This window comes from Gymnogyps californianus, chromosome 10 (assembly GCF_018139145.2).
Source record: "Gymnogyps californianus isolate 813 chromosome 10, ASM1813914v2, whole genome shotgun sequence".
Lineage (NCBI taxonomy): Eukaryota > Metazoa > Chordata > Aves > Accipitriformes > Cathartidae > Gymnogyps > Gymnogyps californianus.
The window spans coordinates 17,095,286-17,116,321 of NC_059480.1; the positions used below are offsets into that span (position 1 = coordinate 17,095,286).

At 43.6% G+C, this 21,036-nt stretch overlaps 1 protein-coding gene across 5 annotated transcripts in view; it reads right to left on the bottom strand.

Moving 5' to 3' along the window:
- Positions 1–21,036, bottom strand: part of LPP (LIM domain containing preferred translocation partner in lipoma) — a 365,538-nt gene that overhangs the window by 52,519 nt on the left and 291,983 nt on the right. For all 5 annotated transcript variants that reach the window (XM_050902578.1, XM_050902579.1, XM_050902581.1 and 2 more), the window contains one exon: positions 19,617–19,740. In XM_050902578.1, coding sequence (XP_050758535.1) covers positions 19,617–19,740 — 124 coding nt within the window. The remainder of the gene's footprint in view (positions 1–19,616; positions 19,741–21,036) is intronic.

The window sequence follows — 21,036 nt, forward strand, 5'->3', positions numbered from 1 at the left end:
TTTTGTAGGAAACAATGGTATTTTTCTCATCTTATCCTTGCCTTCCTTACCTACCCTTTTTTTGCTTTTGAACTCAGACTTCTCACTGAGCCGGAAGCCCTTGGCAATGGTTTATTGTGCCAGGATCCAAGCTTGAAGTTTCACCATTTGACAGTAGCAGGCTGTATGTATCAGTTATCTTACACAGCCTTTGGACACGAGACAGATCAATCTTAATTCCCTCTTCTTCAGCAGACATCAGAAAACACAATCTTTCACAGTAAACAGAGCTTCATGCTGCAACGTGTGCCTGTAACACTTCATGAATTAAATCCAAGGCCGTGATTTAATTACTGTGTCCTGGTTATTCTGCTTTAACTGCGTTGCACTTGTACTCCAGATGTACAGGTCCCTGCAGTGACCTCCTTGTCATCTGTACTGCGCTTGTCCAGCAGTAGCTGCACTCTCCTGTTGTTTGCATCCCTTCCCTCCAACCACAATACAACTTCATATTCTCACTTTGCTTGGCTGCAAACCTGACACATTCTCAGTATGCCCCGGAGGTCCCATTCCACTCCACACAGCAAATGCACTGCAACTGTGCAGGCTCATGCTGCCAACACTTTACTGTACCTTTTCAAACACTTCTCCGTGCTGCTCACTGCAAGGTTACTATCCCAGCCAGTCACTAGCCCTCATGGTCAATCTTTCCAACACCCTGGGAAGGTAGAGGACTGTTAGGACACCCAACATGCAGGTGGGGACCTTGAGACTCAGGTTAAATAACTTTCCAAGGGTCACACAAGGAGTTTGTGACGGAGCCAGGAACTGAAACCGCATCTTCTCAATCCCAGTCTAGTCTCTTTAACCACAAGACCATCTCTGAAAGGCTTGATGGTGAGACAGGCTTGTGGCATGAAAACTCCTCCATTTCAGAGGAAGCTTCCAGCACCAGTCCTGCTGGAATCCCCTCCCCGGCAGGAGGAACGTTCTCCCTGTGTGGGCCATGCTGTCACTTTCTGGCAGCCTGGCTGAGCCATGTAGCAACTGAGCATGAAGAGTTTTGTGCCTCTGCTACTGTCCTCTGTTAATGAGAGAGGAAGAAAGGTCTGTGTTTCTTTCAACATCTGTGGATGGTCCCTGTCCCTTACACACCTACATCACCCTCTCCTCTACTCCTTGGGACACGAGACAATTTAGCTTGTTTCTGCTACAAAGCAGATTATGACGAGTGCTTACCAACACGGTAGAGGTACCTTCCTAAATTATTGCAACCACAATGCATCACTGCCACAAAATAAAGGTTCAGAGAGAAGCGCTCCTGATTTTCCCACAAATCTATAAAAATTGAACAGGATCTTGAGAGGTCATGGAAACTATCTTACTGCCTCAAAGGCAGGATCAACTCTCTCTACAACATTCTTGACAGATACTTGTTTAACCTGTTCCTAAGAACCTCCAGCAATGGAGATTTCACCAACAACTTGGGCAAAAAATTTCAGTGAGTACCTAACCTTACCACTAGCAAGCCTTTCTTTCCATCCAACCAAAACATCCCTCGCAGTAATCTAAGCCAATGCCTTTTTACTCTACTCACGATGGCCATAAAGAACACATATGGGCTTGGTTTGGTCTACCTCAGTTGTATGGGAAGCTTCTGAAGCGTGGATCTGCATGAACCCTAAAGCAAAGTTGCCCCCCCTCCCTCCCCAGGCAAGGCACCTTGCAATGTAGGCAAATGTTGATCTGACCATGTGCCCAACACATCGATGATGTACCAGTCCCCCAACTTGGGTGATCTGCAGTGAGTGGCCCAGCCCAGTGGGGGTCAGTGATGCTCTACAACATTTAAGGTCCCAGATACTTTTTTTGCACTGCTTTTTTTTGTTGGTTTTTTTTTTTGTTACATTGTGTCAACTTTTTGGCACATTTTACCATGTGCAAAGGGGTTGAAATAGAGCCTCAGTAACATCTGGAGACGAAAGGGGGTGAAAAAAAGTGCGAGAGAGGAAACATTCCTCCCTTTGCTGATTGATCAAGGAAATGCAAGGGAGAGAGTAAAATGTACTGTGTTTCCTTTATAAATGTTTCCTTTAATGCTGATGAAAGTTGCCAGATGACAGAGACTACAGTTGTATACCCACTGAAAAGCCCCGGCTCGGGAAATAGAGGAGTTGAGTTGTCTGCATAGCTTTGCCAGGCGCTCTGAGCTGGGGCATGGGATGTTGTCTCTGGAAGCAACAGCAATTCCTCCTCCAGCCCCTGCCTCTCCCCGGCTCTCCAACACCACAAACAGGGTGCCATGTCCCATGCTGCTTCCCGGGCACTCCTTGCTACCTGCTTCTCTTCATTACTGCTCCCAGCCTGGGTTTAACACTAGGCATGGACAGGATAAAGAAAAGTAGTTTTAATTTGCAAGTATAGAGTTGGATGGAAAGAAGTAACATTTCATAATTTTTTTTTTTATGAAAAAGATGTTTGTGTTTGGGGGAGAGACTTTCAAAGCACTGATTTGCACCAAAACCCCCAGCTGACAAACACTTAACTACATAAGGAATGCAATCCTTTCATCTGGTTAAAAAAAAAAAAAAAAAAAAAAAATTAAAAAAAATTCCTGCTTTCACAAAAGTCTCCCACCTTCCTGTGCCATCACTCCTCTCCTTCAGGGGAAACTGATCACATATAGGAAGTTAAAAAAGCAAGAGACATAAAAACCTCCTTTTTTTTCCAAAATAAAAATGGGGCAAAATTTGTAAAGGCTGTGAGAAAGTGGGGCTTTCCCATGCTTTCAAGACCTGAGAAAGCTCTTCTTTTATTATACTTTCATAGGAAAATGAGAGTTTTTAAAACAAAGATGACTCTTCTCCTTGGAACACATCACTAATGTCAAAATCTTATTTTTTAGTGAGACCTTACCATTACATGGCACCCAGGGAACAACCTCAGCAGCTCTTCACTAAAACCCCGGTGAAGGTAAGGGTATCAGCTAAATCCTAGTGGGGCAGGCAGGAAACCTCTCACTGGGCAACTTATCCCAAAGCTGATACTGTGGGGTTTTGCCCCTCCCAGGAAGGACCTTAGTGAGGGAAACTGTTGCTGGCGGAGCTGTGGATCAGACAAATTTTGGCAGCTCTGGTGATCCCAACAGCAACAACCACTGAGCCAGGTCCCTTTGCACTTACACTTGCAAAGCCATGTTGCATAATAAACCCTGGACAGTGAAGTACCAAATATATGACAGCACACAAGGTGAGCAACCATGCTTGTCTGAACCTCCTGCAGGGAAAGGAAGGCAGGACAGGAGGCAGAAATCAATCCTCCTCCCACCCTCATCAGGGGCGATGGGCAGGGGGGGATTTCCTGGGCGATCCCCTGGCACGCTGGGCTTGCTCTGTAACGCTGCACCAGATTTCAGGATCCTCTTTTGGAAAGCCACAAAAAACCACCTTGCAATTACCGAGAGGGCCAGTGACAGAAGCCCCAGCCAGCAGCTACGTGGGGGCAGCTCTCCCCGGCCCGTCTGGGTCCCCTCGCAGGTGTCTCTCTGAGCACGCTGTCCCAGCCTGCTTGCCCATTGACTCAGGAGATTAGACTTGCTGGTAGAGCAGTGGAGGGTAGTTTCAGGGGCTGCTGCACCCGACCCATACGTAAGCAGTGACTGCAAAACAGAGCAGATCTGGAGGCCAGACGACCTGGTCTCCTCTTCAGATGCTTGGTGTTCGTTATGCAACGGTTCGTGCATCTTCTCCCACCCACTCCTCCAGGTGGGGAGGACCAGCGACCAGCTGCCCATAGGCTCATGCTGCTGCTCAGTGCAAGCATGCCTTAAATGTAGATCAAGTTCTCCTTAGCTCTTGCTTTCTTAAGAGCTGAACCAAGGGTGCAGTCAAAAGGGACCAGCTAAGACTCGCACTGATATAGATAGCAGCCTTTACGTTTAGGTCAAAAAATTAGTTATCTTTCTTTGCGTTCCCAAAGGACTACAGTTAGGTTTGCCACTTTCAGCACAAAATCAGTCCCAAGGAGCTGAAGTGATGGGTCAAGGCTCTGCGGTGTTAGGTGCTGAACCAAGACAGAGCAAACAATGTCCCCTTTCCCAAAGACTTTCACCTCCAACTGCTTCCATGTTGCACAAGGGCACTTCAAACCACTTCTGTCCCTCAGCCCAGCCAACCCATTTCATAAGCCCAGGACAAGCGCCATCAGTATGTTCACCAGACTCAAGCCCAGCCAAAAATCACATCCGCTGCTGAGCATGAATGAATCAATTCACTCTTCCATAGCCTGGCTGTGCTCCAGCTGGTATTCGGCAGCTTGTCTCTGCCTCGCTGCATCACTGGGAGGGTGGTGGCATGAAGCGATTTTTACCAAAGGCAGAGAAGGTGAAAACGCCTGAGTAATGGCGAAGTTTTGAGTCAGAGATGCTTCCCGTGCCAATGGCTCTGGCCTACCAACCTGGCATGCCTCCCGTATGCCTGCCTGGGGAAAAACGTCTGACAAAAAAACAAGAAACAGGGAGGGAACCTGTCTTCCCCCTGCCAAAAGTGAAAAAAGGAAAAAAAAAAAAAAGGTGGAGAAAGGCTGGATCCCACAAAGAGCAGAGTCCTGAACAAATGGCAGCTCTTATATCCCCAACAGCTTTGAGGCCTGGGGTTTTCAAAGGTGTCTGACTGCATTAGAAGATGATGTCCCACCAAACTTCAACCAGCACCTCATTTATTTAAGGTCTTTTGAAAACCCTGCCTTTCACAATCCGGCACCAGCCCAAAGCTTCCTTGCTGTTTTGAAACATGCGCTGTCTGCGTGTTGACAGCAGCCCTGCCATAAATCACATCCATCAGGCGCTGGAAACAGCCTCACCTGTACACCGACCGTCCGCCGTCCCTTGCACTGAATTCCATCACTCCGAATTTCTCAGCAGCTGGAATCAACTAACTCTGTTTTTTCTCATTAAAGCAACCTACTGGACAGAGGTTTCCTTCTTCACCCCAAAATCTGGGACTTTTCCAACCAGGCGCGAAGTCCAGTATTTGTTTATTCTCTTGGACAAGTAACAGGAGCTTTGCAACCTGGGATGGAGAGGCACTCCCGTTCAGGAGGGGACATGCAACATTTGTTTCTACTCAGGATGACCACACATGTCATAATCTTAAAATGTGACATAGGTATTGAGAGCGAAGTCCTTTTAAAATAACATTTGATGATATTAATTATACTCATGTAATTATGCAATAATTACAATTCTGCTCATCCTTTGGGTCATGGGACCTGCTTTTACTGGCTGAGGTAGATGAAAAGTAATACTGATAACTCCCTAAACTATTTTCAAAATGACCTCGCTGTGCAACACGCTGCATATCTGGAGTCCATGATGGAGCAGTACGATATCAAGTATCCATAGATCATTATTCTCACCTGATTGTCACATTCTCAGAGCTTGATGGAAAAGGAGACAAAACTTTTCTTGCTTGGCCTCCATTAGAATTGAATTAATGTAAAATATGAGATACATATTTATAAAAATTATTATTTTATTTAAAGAAAGTATGTGCAAAACCCATCTGCACAATTGCATGTGTGACTCTCACACATCCTACAGCTTTTGATTCATAATTAGCAAGGCTTAAAAAATAATAAGAAGTTAAAAAAACCCGCAAACCATAAAGCCAAGCTCTTTAGTTGCCCTACGACTGCTCTGTTTGAGGTGGTGGGTTAGACTCTAGGGCCTGTTGACTAACAGTAGGAGACATGGGAAATGTGGGTTCTGATCCATATTTGTCATGATACAGATTGTCCTGACATTTAACCTGAAGTCCTCCATGAGGAGGCTCTGATGTTGATCAGCATCTACAAAGGTGCGCTCAAAGTATTACTCATCACATTTCTAAGATGGAAGGTTCTTTCTAAATTGGCTTCTGCATGAAGGGCACCAATCCCTTTCTCCTGAATTATTCACACAATTCTTGACCTGAGAATTTTGTGCCGATGGAAACTGAAACCCCAAAAGCTTTCCCTCCTCGTGACAGGGCTGAACCAATCGGAAAGGACCGATCTGATATCCAGAGGTCATGATGAATCCTGCCAGTCCAATGTCCTTGAGCAGGCATTAGAAAAGGCTATCATCAGCGGGGATTATAACTGTTTGCCAAAAACAGTGTTGAAAAACCTCCTGAACATCCCAAACCAGTGACAGCAACCTCCATGTGAACAAAGTTGGCAAATCGTTACGCTCTGAACTTTCAGGGTGCTCTTTACTAGTTTCCTACACACATGGGAGTTCACTGTGAAGACGGTAAGTATATTTAATCCTCATTAAGCACTTTGGTATGACAGTAGGGAAAACTGATAGACTTGTTTACATGCGATAACAGAATCCTTTGAAATCCACTAGACCTCCAAATTTAGATCTGAGGTATGTGTAGAGACACTCATTTCAGTTTATCTAAAGCCTGATTTTAACTGATGTAAACTTAGTCAACTTCAGGTATCTTTGAATTTATGTGACCAATCCCAGAAAGCCAGCGCTGGTTTAAGTCAATTGGTTTCCATTTGCACCTAAAATGATGCAACTTTGTTATGTTGACAAAGTCAGATGTGATGGGTAGATCAGGGAAGCTATTATTCACACCCCAGCACAGGAAACCGTGTGGGAGATTTTTGTCCCAGTGAAAGGCTACAACTTGCAAAAGTGAGCATCCAAAACAGAGAATTGCAGCAATGTGAGACCCAATGCAAATGTTTGAGACTTCAAACATTTTGGAAATATCTTTCATTGTTTTGCACTGCTCTAAGCATCCCCGTTGCAGCCTCTGCACAGATGAGGACCTGTGAAATAACATGCATTATGCAGCTCCTGGGAAGTCTCCAGCCCATGTTCTAGACCAGATGACTCCAGAAGCATTTGAGTTAAGCTTCAGATCCATGTCCAAACATTAGAACACCTGCACAAAGTCTGAATTCCAGTACTGCTGCACAAGAAAGTCAAAGCAACCTCTCCATAACAAGAGAGAGAGAGACTGGCATTTTGGAAACCACAGACTAAAGACTTACAAACTTCTTTTCCTGCAGATGAGCCCTGTCTGAGGTACTAAGGGTCACCATGCGATATTCCTAGCTAAGAGGGGCACAAAATTAGTAAAACACTTGCCCAGGGGAAACAATATGAATATCTCATTTTATAGTGTTATTTCCGCTGCATATTGTTTTGTTCTCCCCTGTCCCCAGAGCACAAGCACGAAGCCACTGCATACACTGATCTCCTGAGAGCTTAGGTTATATTTAGTTAGCCAGACCTCTAGCCAAGCTGATGTCAGTTTGAGCATCTTCTAGTCAACACACACCTACTGAGATGTGACCCACTATGCATCACAATTAGACCATGCTCCAAAGCATCATCCTGTAAAATGTTACTTGTTCTTTTGAACAGCTGCAATTTTCCTAGGCCAGAACAGCTCTTGTAATCAGACATTTGCTGGATGCACACCATTCCTACTCGCTGCCTAACAGCTATTATTCATTGTCTCGGGACTTTGGTCATTTACAAGAGACTCAAGGCCACAGGCCAGCTTTCTTCTCTTCCCTCCTAAATGAAAGCAAGCTATTCTGCAAAGGGCAATAGGCAGTGAGACTGTGTGTGAACACCTTGCAATTGTACAAAACAGAAGGAAGCCGAGTCTGGCAGACCTGAAACAGCTTAGTTATGGCTCCTCACCCAATGCCCTGCTATAATCAGAGCAAAGAAATAACAGAAAAACCACCAAGATCCCAAGACTAATTGGCTTTCTATGAAGTATTGTTTTTGTTTAAAAGACCAAGCCACACTTAGATCAATGGGCCTTAGGAGCAACGCCCTTTACTCATGAATATGGCATGACAAGGGCTAGCTCAGGGCACAGATCTGCAACCCCAGAACAGCAATGTCCCTTTGCCCTAAGCTTGGGGGTGGCCTCTTTTCAGGTGCCTGTCTCTGACTCTCCTGCTGAGGCTCCTGAAACTTGTGTTATCTGTGCAGTTTTTCACCTAAGCCCTCTAGATCTGAAAGTATGTGTCTCTCCCCTGCAGGAGCAAACAGAGCAGTTGCTATTCCTCACTCGGTATAGAGACAGCAGTGCAGAAAGAGACTGAAAGAGTTTAAATGACAAGCTTTCACTAGGAGCTGGCCATATAACTGACAGAGCCCTTCTGGCTCTCCTCAGCTGCCCTTCTGAAGGAGGGATGCCACAGAGATGGCAATGCACCAGCTGTGCACATCTGTAGTGCACATGCTCCACTTTCTTCACCTTTTGAATTATGCTTGTGAAAAAACAGTGGAAATAATTCTGACCATAAGCAACCTCCCTTTTTCACTCCCCTCCTCTTCTTGTTGCCTTGCATGGAAATTGAGTATACATAGAATAAGAGATTATGGTTGTTTCAGCATCAGTAGTGGCCTAATGGAACTACACAAGCACAGTACACTGAAGACTGTGCTTCGCCATTTTATTTTTAGAAGAAGCCAATGTTTTTAGACATATACAGAAAAATGATGGAATATTTAAAAATGTCCCACTGAAATGTCCACTCTTATTGTAGCCACACCCTCCTCAGTCCTGTCCTCCCTCCACACCTTCCTCCCTCCTCTAAACACACACATCAGATTTGCCAACGCTGGAGATAGTCACACTTCACAAAACCATGCAGGCATCGAAAGCTGGATCAGTTGATGTGAGATGTTGAGATGGAGAATGGGGAAGAAGGGAATGCCATTAGAATCCAGGGTCCATGTACCATCCTGCACTATATATATATATATGCACACACACACACACATATATAGATGCATTTTAGGATTCTCACTAATTTCAGCCACAGGACAGAAATGAGAAGCAGCTGCCCAGCTCGTGGAGATGACAACAAGAACACATGACCAGAATTAGCTCCACGTTGGCAATGACAATTGCTAGGACTTTCCTGTCCAGAAGAGCTGACTGCACATGACAGTCTTCTGCAGAGCATAAATGACCCACATTAGAGTCCCTTCCAAATGTCTCCCTCCAGGAAAGCTCAGCCAGACACAATTCCTTAGCTCACATAATCACAAACAAGCCCCACATTAAAAACAGGTGGAAAGTCAGTATTGTCATGTCCCAGCCATTCATCAACACAAGAGAAAAGTCAAGGTAAAAGACTTCAGGCTTTCTGCAGGTGTTTTGGAAGCCAGCAGCTGAATTCACTTGCCTTTCATGGCAAGCAGATAATGAGGAAATAGTGGCATTTTAAAAGTTGGTTTTTTTCAGAGTGTAATTTTAAATGACAACAAAACCAACCAAAACCCCCACAAAAACTTTCCCTACTTCCAACCCACCCTCACATAAAATGCTGCACATCATCTGCCTGGTCTGCCCCTGACAGCATAGACAGAATCAGAACACACGCTTAGTAGATAGTAAGTTATTAACCTCTCAAGATACTGTCTGGAACCAGAATTTGTTGAGGAAATTGCATATTAACGCTGAACACTGCTGCTAACTGAATACAGCCTGTTTCACAGCTTTAAACAAATAGTTTAGCGTGGCTGGGACAGTAATTTGGAAGGATCTGTGAGAGAAGATAACTCACATCCCAAGTCCAGGTGCCTGTCTTTAGCTGTGGACAGTGTCTTATGCTTTGGAACATGGTTGCACCCCCACCTTTAAACTCTCTACAAAGGTGTCTGGTATTGCCAGGGTGTTTTACTGAACCACTGCTCAATGGGGAGATCAATTTCGTCAACTGTTAAAACCCATACACCTAACCTGTGCTCTCCCCTTTTGACCCTGGTGCTGTGAACATAGTTTTTCAGGGGTTAAGCTCTCACTCTTAGCTTACACTACCAGAGGTAACTATTTCTACATCTCTGTGTGTGTCTGCCAAGACACACAAGAAAAAAAAAGAAAAAATAAATGCAAATGAGCAAGTTCATAAATGAAAGCTGGTGACGAGGTATCAGATGTGGTCTCCCGCCTCCGATTTGCACCCACAATGATCCTATTGCTATTGAAGTTTTCCATTTCCTTCAATGGGGCTGGCTCAGGCAGGGCCACGGGACAGGCACAGTGCTTTGCCACTCTATCCTAATCAGCTGACAAAATCTGTGCTGGCACAGTTCAGGCAGGTGACATCTTAACAGCAAGTTTCACAAGTCGAAACAGGTTTACTCTCGGCTGCTGGTAGCATCCCAAATGTCTGCAAGGGCTGGCCTCTTGTGATCTGCCTGCCAGTTTGGGATGACAGTCTCCTGACTTTTGAGCACCTTGCGACCTTGGGTTGTAGCCGGAGATGTGAAAACTGTGTTCATGTCCAAGATGACATGATGAACAGCAAGGTGCATTTGCAGACATGAAAACAGTGCAACTCACTAAAAGCAGCAGGAAAGTTTGGCTGCTTTTGATTCTTTTCATTCTTTTAATCCTCCCCTACTGCTTTGCACCACTGAGAAACACTCTGTATTGATTATGCTGACATTGACAGCAGAGCTGGAATTTTTTTTTTTTGCACATCTCAGATGAGAAAGTGGGTTATGATTCATCTCACACAATCTGAGTCAAAACGATTCCTTAAAAAAAATAAAGAAAAGAAAAGGAAAGAAAAGAAAAAACCAAGCAGTTTTGATGCGTTTCCATCAGAAGAGAACAGGCTGGAGGAGAACACTCAGCAAATGAGACAGCCCTGTTTAATTCTTTTTTTTACCACATTTCACTCTCAGATAAAATCTGGCCTTTCCCCCCAACTAAACTTCAAATGACACTCAAAATACCCCCAAAAGTTACTGGCAAGAGACAAATCACCATATCAAAAAAGACAGCATGAGACAAATGCCACCAGAAGAAGAAATAACAAGTGCCACACTGTGCCCCCCACCCACCCCCGTGGAACAGTGATTGCTAGACTGGAAAGTAACAGATTACTATGGTGAATTATCAATTTTCCTGATAGCCTTGAACTATCTAAATGCTGAAGTGTGATAGCATTAGTGGGTACATTATATTAACAGCAGTTAAAATTACCAAGTGTGATCGTGGAACACTTTTTCCCCCCTTTCATATTTTCACAGCCATGTTATTAACCCTGGAAAATAAGGCTTGTGATCTAAATGCTGGGAAGAGCCTTCAGACCAGCTGGGATTTCCCATCAGACAAGGCTCACAAGTCCATTTTGTTGATTTTCACATAAAATAAAGAGTGTGGCCATGGCTGTGGGTAAAACACAGGACTTGAAGGAATTCTAGGCTCAATTCCCACTTTGCTACTGGTTCTCTGCATGACTCTGGGTGAGTCATCTAAACTCTGCCAGCCAGCCCCTCGTTTGTAAATTAAGGACAATAATAATTTCCTGGTCCTTGCCGTATTTTCAGTTTGGGAGCTCTGAGGGATGCATACTGTTTCCTACTTCATGTTTAATTTGTGCATAGTGCAGCGTGACCACAGTCTTGCTAGCAGGCCTTAGATGTTACTGCAGTACAAATAAGCCATAATATAACACGGAAGCAACTGCAAATTTAGAGCAACCAGCTTCAAACAATAGGTGAGCTGTTTTCAGTTTTAAAAAAGCAAAACAAGGGTTCATTTATGCCAGGTCATGTGCATAACTAACTCGAAACAAAGAGAAATTAAACTGTTTTCATGTTACTGGGACAAAGATTTGTCCAGGACCGCACAGCTGGAAGTGCGGTTTCTAACTCCAGTTCCAAAACTGCCTGCCTGTATCTTTCTCCACAACTTAGCCGTAAGTTATGACCAAAAAAAGAATGTCTTGAGGCTTAAAACACTCCAAAGCTCTATCTGAAGTGGAAATTATTTCTATAAAACTACAATCCAGAAAAACATTCTCACTCATTCATAGACACACATACATACACCCCCTCTTAAAATACCTGTGTGTGAGAATTTAGTGCTTATGAAATCCTGGATGGAAACTCCTGGTTTCACTCATCTCCATAAAACAGATCTAACAGGAGGAGAGGGAGAACAAACCTTCTCCATCCTGCATGCCCCTAGACTAATAGTCTGCCTTCAGCTCCTGGCCTCCTCAAGGAGATTCCCAACCAGGCGTCCTCCGGGTGCCACAATTTATGGTTTTTAGTGAGGTGACGACGTACCCACAGAGAACCCCCCTGAGACCAGCCAACTCATTTCATGTGGGGCAGGAAACAGCCATAAGGTAGGTCACACTTTCGCTTCGTAATGACCTGAGTTAGCTACGGACTAATGACCTGCAGCCGAAGACTTGACGGCTCATTATCAATTCTTCAGCCATTTCAGTCCATAGAGAGTTTACTTTGGGCATGTCAGTTTATCACAAACAAGCTGGATTCTCTCTGAACTGCTTCTCAAATAAAGGTAGAAAGATTTATTTTGTTTTCATGTAGGACTATTAATTTGGGGGGGTTGGCTAGTAGCCTCATCATTGTCCAAAGTCTTTTCAGAAAGAGGCTGAGCTTTGCTATCCATTTGTACAGTTCCTAGCACACTAGGGGCCCTATCACAACATAAGAAATACCTACCACCTTCATGGATTAATTTTTTCCCATGGATATGTTAATTTTTAAACATGCTGAAGAATCTTGTAGAATACAGCTGTACTTTAGAAAGACACATCCCTGATACTTCATCATCACATTTCACTTCCCTTAGAAGACAGCAGGAAATTGTCAGCTTTCATTTACTGACTGTTGGGACAAACCTAATTCCACTTGTGGCCTGAAACCTACCTTTCTTTCACAGCACACAGGTGATCATGGAAATCCCTTTGCTAAAATGCTACCTTGGTATTCTGCACTTATTCTCCATTAAATGACTTCTGCATCAAATCAGTTCTGTTTAAAAGTAAAAATATGTCTAGGTTGACTGCCAGCAATTCAAGCTAAACCAGGGAATTAAAAACACCAAGGAAGTCATGCTGCTTGCTACCTGTTCCAGCTGGCATTTTACCACCTACAGTAACAAAGGGTAATTCTGGTTTTGATGCAAGATTTAGATCACATCTGTGAAGCAGTGCTGGTCTCAGAAGAGACTGTGCTTCAGAAACACTCATGATGCAAAGTCTCGTCCACTCTTGTGTGGATGAGAAGAGGAAAAACGGAATGTGAGTCTCCTGCCTCCTGGCACACGTGGGTACCACATGCTCAGGGCTTACAGGAGTGCAACCTTCCCTCATTCCTGACTGCTACATCTGCTTGATCTTCATTAAGAGACGTGCACTCAAGACTTTATAAGACTAAGATCCCTGGCATAAAAAGATCTAGGTGCTTAGCTTCACAAAACATTTTTCCTACAATTACTGCAGAGTAGGATGCGGATCACATCAACAGCAGGAAGAATCAAACTTTTGCATCCATTTACACAGTCTTTCAAATGCTGAAAAGCAACTTAAACCAGCTCACAGCCTCTGTGTCCCTGTTTTCTCTTGCCCTTCTCACGGCTGGAGATAAATGCATGTAGACATGGTATATTTTGCTCTCCAATCACTCGCTGGCCTCCTCTTTTTCTCTTCCCACTTTGGAACTGTGGGCCAAAGTTCACCTCGAAAGTTGCGTTGAGACTATCCTTATAAATTTGCTCTCCAAACTCTACCTGCACTTGCTGTGCAAGGATGCCAGCAGTCACAGGACTCCCTGAAAGAAAGCTAGATGGGGGTGGCAAGCATTGACAGAAGTGAGACTGAAGAAACAGGCTCTGAAAGCCATTTACAAGGGTAATTAAAGCCCCTGGGGAGCAAAGGGAGGGTGACTCCCCTTGCGGCAGGCCACAAGAGGGCAGCTGGATGTTGATGGTACCGCACCATGAGTTCCCTGAGCACAGGCTACTCCCAGCCTTTGAGGCTGTGCGCAAATGCTGGAATATGGCTTGAACATAAAAAATAATAACTTGAACTACAATGGAGAAAAGGGTCCCCATTATATGTCTGTTCTTCCTGCTTTTGTGAGCGGTTAAATAACAGAAAATGACTGTTGGCTCATCAGTCATTGAAAATCTAACCTACTATTTTCTGACCCAGATGTTGTTCAGATGAGGACGTATGCTATCTTGCACCAGAAACCCTGCCTTTAAACAAAAGGCATGATGACACATCACATTACATGGCAAAATTATGATGTAATTATGCTCTTGTAATAATAATATGCATCTTTTAATGATAACCTTTTCAGAAGAGACCTAGGAATACAGACAAGATATGACAACTTTCATTTTCTTTTTCTGGTGGTAATTCGGATGAAACTAAGAGGCTACCCGAGCCTCTTAGAGGCTACGGAAATGCCTGACAAAGACTGAAATGCAATGCAGAACACGTTCAATTTAGAGACACTAGAACTGTTGAGCACACAGAGTCATACCAAAGGAAACAAAGACACCATGAACTGAAGGAAGCCGTACCTGGACAACCCAGTGTGCCTCCTCAGCTAAAGCTTCTGTGAGTCTACCACAGTCTCTCCCATATCTTACTTGGACTGCTACCTGCTAACCCATGTCCTGCCTCTCAAGAAGTAAAATTAGGGGACACCTTCGACACTGTTCAGACACCAAGTCTCTGGTCCTAGTGAAGGATTTTTAACTTATGAATGGAAGCCTAATGGAGATGCAAAGCCAGCGAGTGGAAAGGTTGACAGAGCCTTGACAGATTCCATACTGGTACCACTTATCATTCTTTAGTCTTAACTGTGACACAGCATCTCAAACAACCATTGGAGATGAAGGCTTCTCTGTGAGGGGCACTCATACAACTGCTGCTGTTAATCAGCTCCTGTCTGAAGGACTATGCAGATTAAGTGCCCTGCAAATATGGTGAAAGGGGAAAAAAGGAAGTTTGGAAAGGTAAAATGATCGGCCACAGGTCTCACAAGAGGTCAGGATGAGAAGCAGAAAAGGAAGTCAAGCATCCTGCTTGTTGGCCTTGCTCCTCAGCCTAACTCTGTACCACCTCTCCCATTGTCAAAGTCACGGCATACAGCAAATACACGTAAGAAAACTACATATCCTGAATTATCAGCTCTGAGACAAATCAAGGTCCCTTTATTGCACAGACTGAGTATTTTCAACAGGACGATCTTAGTACCTCTCTTCTTCCCATGTGCATCTCTACAGCACACTGGAACTACAAAAGGAGACTGCTACTGGTGGTTCCTTTGGTAACCCTGAGCGCTTACGGTAAAATACCAGCAAAAGTTTCTTCCCACCAGTCAGGGAAACTCCTCTGCTGTGGGGAGTGACTCAGCTGGGACATAGTCCAGAAGCCAACAGGCGATGAGGGGCCCTGATGGCACTTTGCCAGTCTTAATCAGCACTGTCTGCATAGTGATAGAGACTGATAAGCTGCCAGAAGTAATTTCTTTCTATGAGACTTGAAACAGTGGTCCAGAACAGTTGTGATCTTTGTGTGTGTGTATTTTGGTTTTTTTAATGCAAAATCAAGGGCTTTAATTTCCCATGGTGGCCAACAAACAATTTTGATAGTTTCATCCTAATCTCCTGTAAATATCCATTTCTCCTCCCTCAACCTTACCCAATTTCCACTCCACAAAGTATTCTTTTTTTTCAACAAATCAGACATGCCTATCTACAACAGCACGTTTATCAACAGGGAGGGCTGTGACAGAGAGAAACCATCCCTACTGCACAGTGCATAACACATTTGGGAATCCTTTCTAATAAAAAGGGATTTGATTAAAGACAGCCAACTACCACAGATCAGCAACTGAATCAGCAGTAAAGAAGGAAGAGTAGCTTAGACTTAAGAGACTCCAATTTGCTGATCTGCCAAGGACTTCCCAGGAGAAGTAACTGCGTAAGTCACTCCATAACCTACAGCAGGGTAGGAGTGGACATACACCAAAGATCGGGGTGCTTAGACTTTGTATGGTAGTGTGGCCTTTCAACAAAACTAAGTTAGGCAGAATACCCAGCATGAATGTTTAACTCCTAAAAATTCCCAGTGTTTTTTTTAAATTATTATGCTTAGTGATGATATTTCCATGCTTAAGCACTGCCTTGCCAATGGCAGCTAGAGAATTTCCCAGTGACTGGATCGTGCTGCTGTGGTAAGCCTAGGCAACAAACAGCTGCAAACTGTGATCTCGCTGCTCCGAAGTACGTCTCCAGCATGCTGCTTCTGGCTGTCACTATGCGCCCGGGCTCCCCGGGAATGCAGTGTGAACCATGCCATGCTGCCAGCTGTGTGCGCTTGTGTGAGCGATCACTGGCTAGAACAGTTCCCCCAACTCTGAAACCACCTTCAGTAATTTCTACCCAGGGAAGCTGCAGAGGGGTGTAGTGAGCACAGATCTGATGGAAGTGCTGGCTGTCCCGCTCCTGAACTCAACTCACTTGGTCTGCTAGCAGTACCAGCCGGCATTTCCAAGGCAAAGAGACAACCTTAGTGGCTCCTACTCCTCTTCCCTCCCCAGGAACCTCCACTCTGCCCACGCTGACTCCAGAATCAAGATGGCTTGATCGAAAACCAGAGATACAGCAAGTGAAATTGCAGAAGGAAGATGGTTACAGAAAAGATCCCAGAGTGCTGACGGGCCAAGTAAAATGACCTTTCTCCAGCCTGACAGTTCAAATGTAATTATTCCAACAAATTATTTTCATGACTTAATATAACGCCTTGCAGCTTTCTAGCAAGGTTAATTAGATTCCTCAATTCAAAACCTATCTGCTTTTAACCAACTTCTAATACGCTGAAATCCAGTTTTCTAAATTCAAACTAATAAAAGTGATTAGCTGACAGCTATCTGGTATGCTACAATTACCATGGCATTTAGACCTCAGGCAGAAGATATTTAATGCAAATCAGAGTCAATGTCTCTGCTGATTTGTCCTTTTTCCGATTATTTGATCAATGTGCCATATGAATCTTGTACAATCCACGCTACCATGCTAAACAAATAAAGAACAAAGGCAGAGATATTGGTTGAGACAGTTAACCAAAGTTGAAAGACTCTTTTTTTTCCTCCCACACTTAATTTGTTCTTTCCACATGAGCATGAAGTTACTGAAAGGCACTGGCTGACAGCTCAAGTAGATGGGTATTTAGCTCTGACATAGCCAGAATTAGTACAAAACTCCGGGCCTGCACTGCCATACCAAAAAGCCTCATGCACTGTGACTCCAGAGACCATCTTCCTCTGGGAGTAGCTCGGGCTGGAAGAAACCTAGGAGGATGAGGGCAGCCCACCTCTTTGATTTTATCCAACCATAAAAAGCAGTTGTGCTCCAGAACTGCTGGCTTTGGTTTATGTTTTTCTCGGTAGGTATATAATTAGTTGTGGCCATGTCTTCCAAATGGCTGCATGGGGCACAGCATGCTTACACAGCTGAGGAGGAGTTCAGCCCCACGGTTCTTCTGCACATCAAGAATGCCAAGGCTGGACACCGCTTCAGAGATGACCTTCAGTGGCATAGACTCAGTGCAAGTAGAAGATCAATCAGGTGCAGCTTGTAATTAAAGATCACCTGCCCTAGGTAAGACTAGGGTTGTTGTTTGGTTTTCATCTTCCAGCTTGCATCATGCACGATTATTCCATCTTTGATCATGCTACTGCTTATATAAACAACATCATTGGCAAAATTTCTGAATGCTCTGGAGCCTCCTTTCCATTTTCTTGTCTCTTGCTGAATTAAGAGCTATTGGCATGGCACTGGTCTGACCTTCCATCTGATAGCCAAATTGATGACCTAATGCTGAGAGACTTTATGTTCCAAACCTTTGAGCTGTGCATCCCTTTCGGATGAAAAAACTTTGGTGTACCACATTCTCAAACAGAGCAGAGACATCTTAGTGATAAAGTATTAGTCTGCAAAACCTGAGCATTTCAGCTTCATAAATACAAGTGCTAAACAAAACTAAAGCTCCACTTCAGGAAGCAATTTCTGAGCTGTGAGGAAAATTAATCACTAGAACAGCTTATTTGGGTAGGTGGTTGACTCACCATTGCTTGAAGTCTTTAAGATAAGATTAGATTTTTTTTTTAAAGTCATGATTCAATTATGTTTCTGAGAGAAACCGAGAGTAGGACATTAGGCAGTATAATGGCAAGGTCCTTTCTGACCTTGGAGCCTGTGAATCTCCAAGTTCTTTGTTCACCTGTCTACCTTCTTGGGCTATGAGAACTGGGTGAGCTTTGGTCCATCAACCAGCTTCTTGCCAGTCACAGCTCTGCATTAAGAAAATGACTGTAATCAAATCTCATGCTTCAGGGCTTCAGGCATTTGCCTGAAGGAAGCGGGAAAAAGGTTTCTTGCTCTTGCCTGCACACGCTAATGGCTAAATACATGTTGTATTTGTTTGGATGTTGCTTCACTTTTAAAACATCAGAGAGCGAACACAAATGGATATGGGCAGAGATGAAGTCAAACACAGCAGCACAGAAAATGCTCTCTGGTTATCCTCTCTTCAGTTAGTTATTCTTGCTCACACCTCGGATCTGTGCTAGTCATCAACTCTGATGACTATCAGTGTTTATAGAGAAGACATTTTGGCTGTGAGGGTGGAGACCATAGAAGGCAGAAGGTACTGATGGAGAACGGGGACTGATATCAACCCCATCTACAGGGGCACTGTTTGTTTGATGAGATCATCTTGACCTTCTCATGTAATCAGATCCTTGTCACTGCAAGATCCTTGGTTTATTAGTGAAACTTTGCTCCTACCTGTTTTCCAATTAAACCAAACCATAAACCAAACCATGAAAGTTTCTTTCAGCCAGAAATATTTTGGTCCAACCAAAATCTATAGCAAATAGACATAAGGGGCAATCTAAATGAAGTTTTTAAGAAATGATGAAATAAAGGAAGATAAAGAACACAAAATGAATGGCCTACTGCAGTCTTTAACTCTACAAACTACAGCAGTTTGTTTCCTAACAACACTATCACCCAAGCCTGGAAGAAACTAAGCATACAGACAAGATGCACCAGATGTACCCAAGGCTCTTTAATGCAGAGTTCAGAGGGCATATCACCCGTGTTTTATATAAAGGCAAGATATATATTTTACACCTATACATGCCTGAGATAATTCCATTCTATGCCACTTAAAATTAGCTGCTTATCTTTTTCCAGGCAAGGAAGACGACATGGTTATGAGCCAATCAGTTCAGATTTGTCTTCCTCGTACTTGTTGGACCCAGTTCGGGGCTAACGGGTCCCCATGTAAAACCAACCTGATTGACTCAAAATGGATTTCCTTTTAATCTATGCCAGCATACAGAAAATGAAAATCCATGCCTTGGGAGAGCAGAATACATTTACATTGCCAGTTTTTTTGCAGCTGCAATGAGAAGGGATGGGGCAGGCAGGCAAGACACCACACCGCACCTGAATTCAGCCTGGTAGCCTAGAAGCTGGGGACAGATGGTGTGAAAATGAACCAGACACTGAAAAATTCAACTCTATAACCAGAAAGACTGTAAACATACAGCAAGTGAGCATGAGATTTATGCTGACATTACAGAGGAATTCCTATGGATGATTACACTTCCAGCCCAAGCATGGAAAGCAAATCCATCAAGAAGAATGTCACTACATTAACAGCACAGCCATCAGGCCTCCCCATTACTGAACATGGTAAATACAGAAAGGAGCTACAGGCAGATTGATTCAACGTGATGGGGCACTGCTCACCAAAGTAGTCATCAGAAGGAGGATTCTCCATGTCATACAGCATTTTCTTGGTCAGATGTTCCAGCTCATCCTCAGGCCTGAAGGCAGGAGTGCTTGATGCAGGTCCAGAGCTTGGATACCCACTCTGAAAAAAAAAAGGACAAACAGTCTGTGATGTGGTATAAAAGCATTCACCCACAGTAAGAGGGTCTATTGGCTGTTCAGTGTTGAACTTCATTCTTTGTCTTATTTTTGCTTTCTTTAAAACCAAAGGAATTCACGCAAGTAAACATCTCATTTAATGAAAATGGACTCCTAAAAACATCCGGCCAAGTGCTATATATCCTCCTAGAATGAGAAGTATTCTGTGCCTCATAATTAGGTGTCAACTGGGTAGCACATAACAATAAATAAAGGAGAAAATTATTCCAAGGATAACTTGATACAAACATTTTCCAACACTGAAAAGGGCTTTGGAAGCATTTCATTTTGGATTTGGCAAAAGCTTCCATCACTTAACCGCGCAATTTAAAAGATGCTAGAACAATCATTCCTACAGTGGTGGAGTATATGGACAAAGACAGATAATCCCGGGCTGCTAGTTATGTTCTCTTCTTGTTTCTTTTGACAGAAATCCTGCTGTTAACATTAGTGAGAGCAGGAGCTGGTCCACAGATTTTTAGTACTAGGAATACAAAGATTTTAATATGTGCTTAGAAACTGAGACCTCTTGGCCTTCATATGCTAACAGCTGGCATACAGTATTTGCAGTCTGTCTCAGTGAGTCTTCTCCCTGGAAAACAGCAGAAGTAGGGGCATATTTTGAGAAGCACAGAAATAGTCTCATGCCTAGAAGTTTCTTAGAAGAAGCTAAGTTTGGTGTCCATAATGAGAAACTTGGTCATTTCAGGATTAAAAAATGCTGACACCAGCTTTCCTTGCATGCACTGCTTTCTTGAAAGAATTGCATGCAAAACCTAACTTATTTATGAAATGCAGCATTTCAGTAAAGCAAGTGATTTCATTGATTAATTGCTGCCTTCATCAAGGATTGGACCTTAGATATGAAACTTATGAGCCTTTGTCTACGAGGAAGCATTTTTCCATGCTCTATACCTACTTAAATGGGAAGAAAATGTAAAATCACTGGAGAAACAATACACTGGCCACCTCTATCTAGCTTATTGAGACTACATCTGACATGATGAATCTTTATTAAGCCAGTCATGTTCAACAGAGAACAGCAGCTTTAAAGCACTGCAAGAGAATTAACTAAATGCTTTCACGCTTTTTTCTTTCAGGCAAGAAGGAGATTTCAAATGAGACATCAATCAATGTAGAGAAGGTCTCAGAACGGTGCTTAGCAATAATACTTCAATCATCCACTCCCAGAAACCAAACACTTGCATGTTCCTGACCTTGTCATATTTATTTTTCTAGG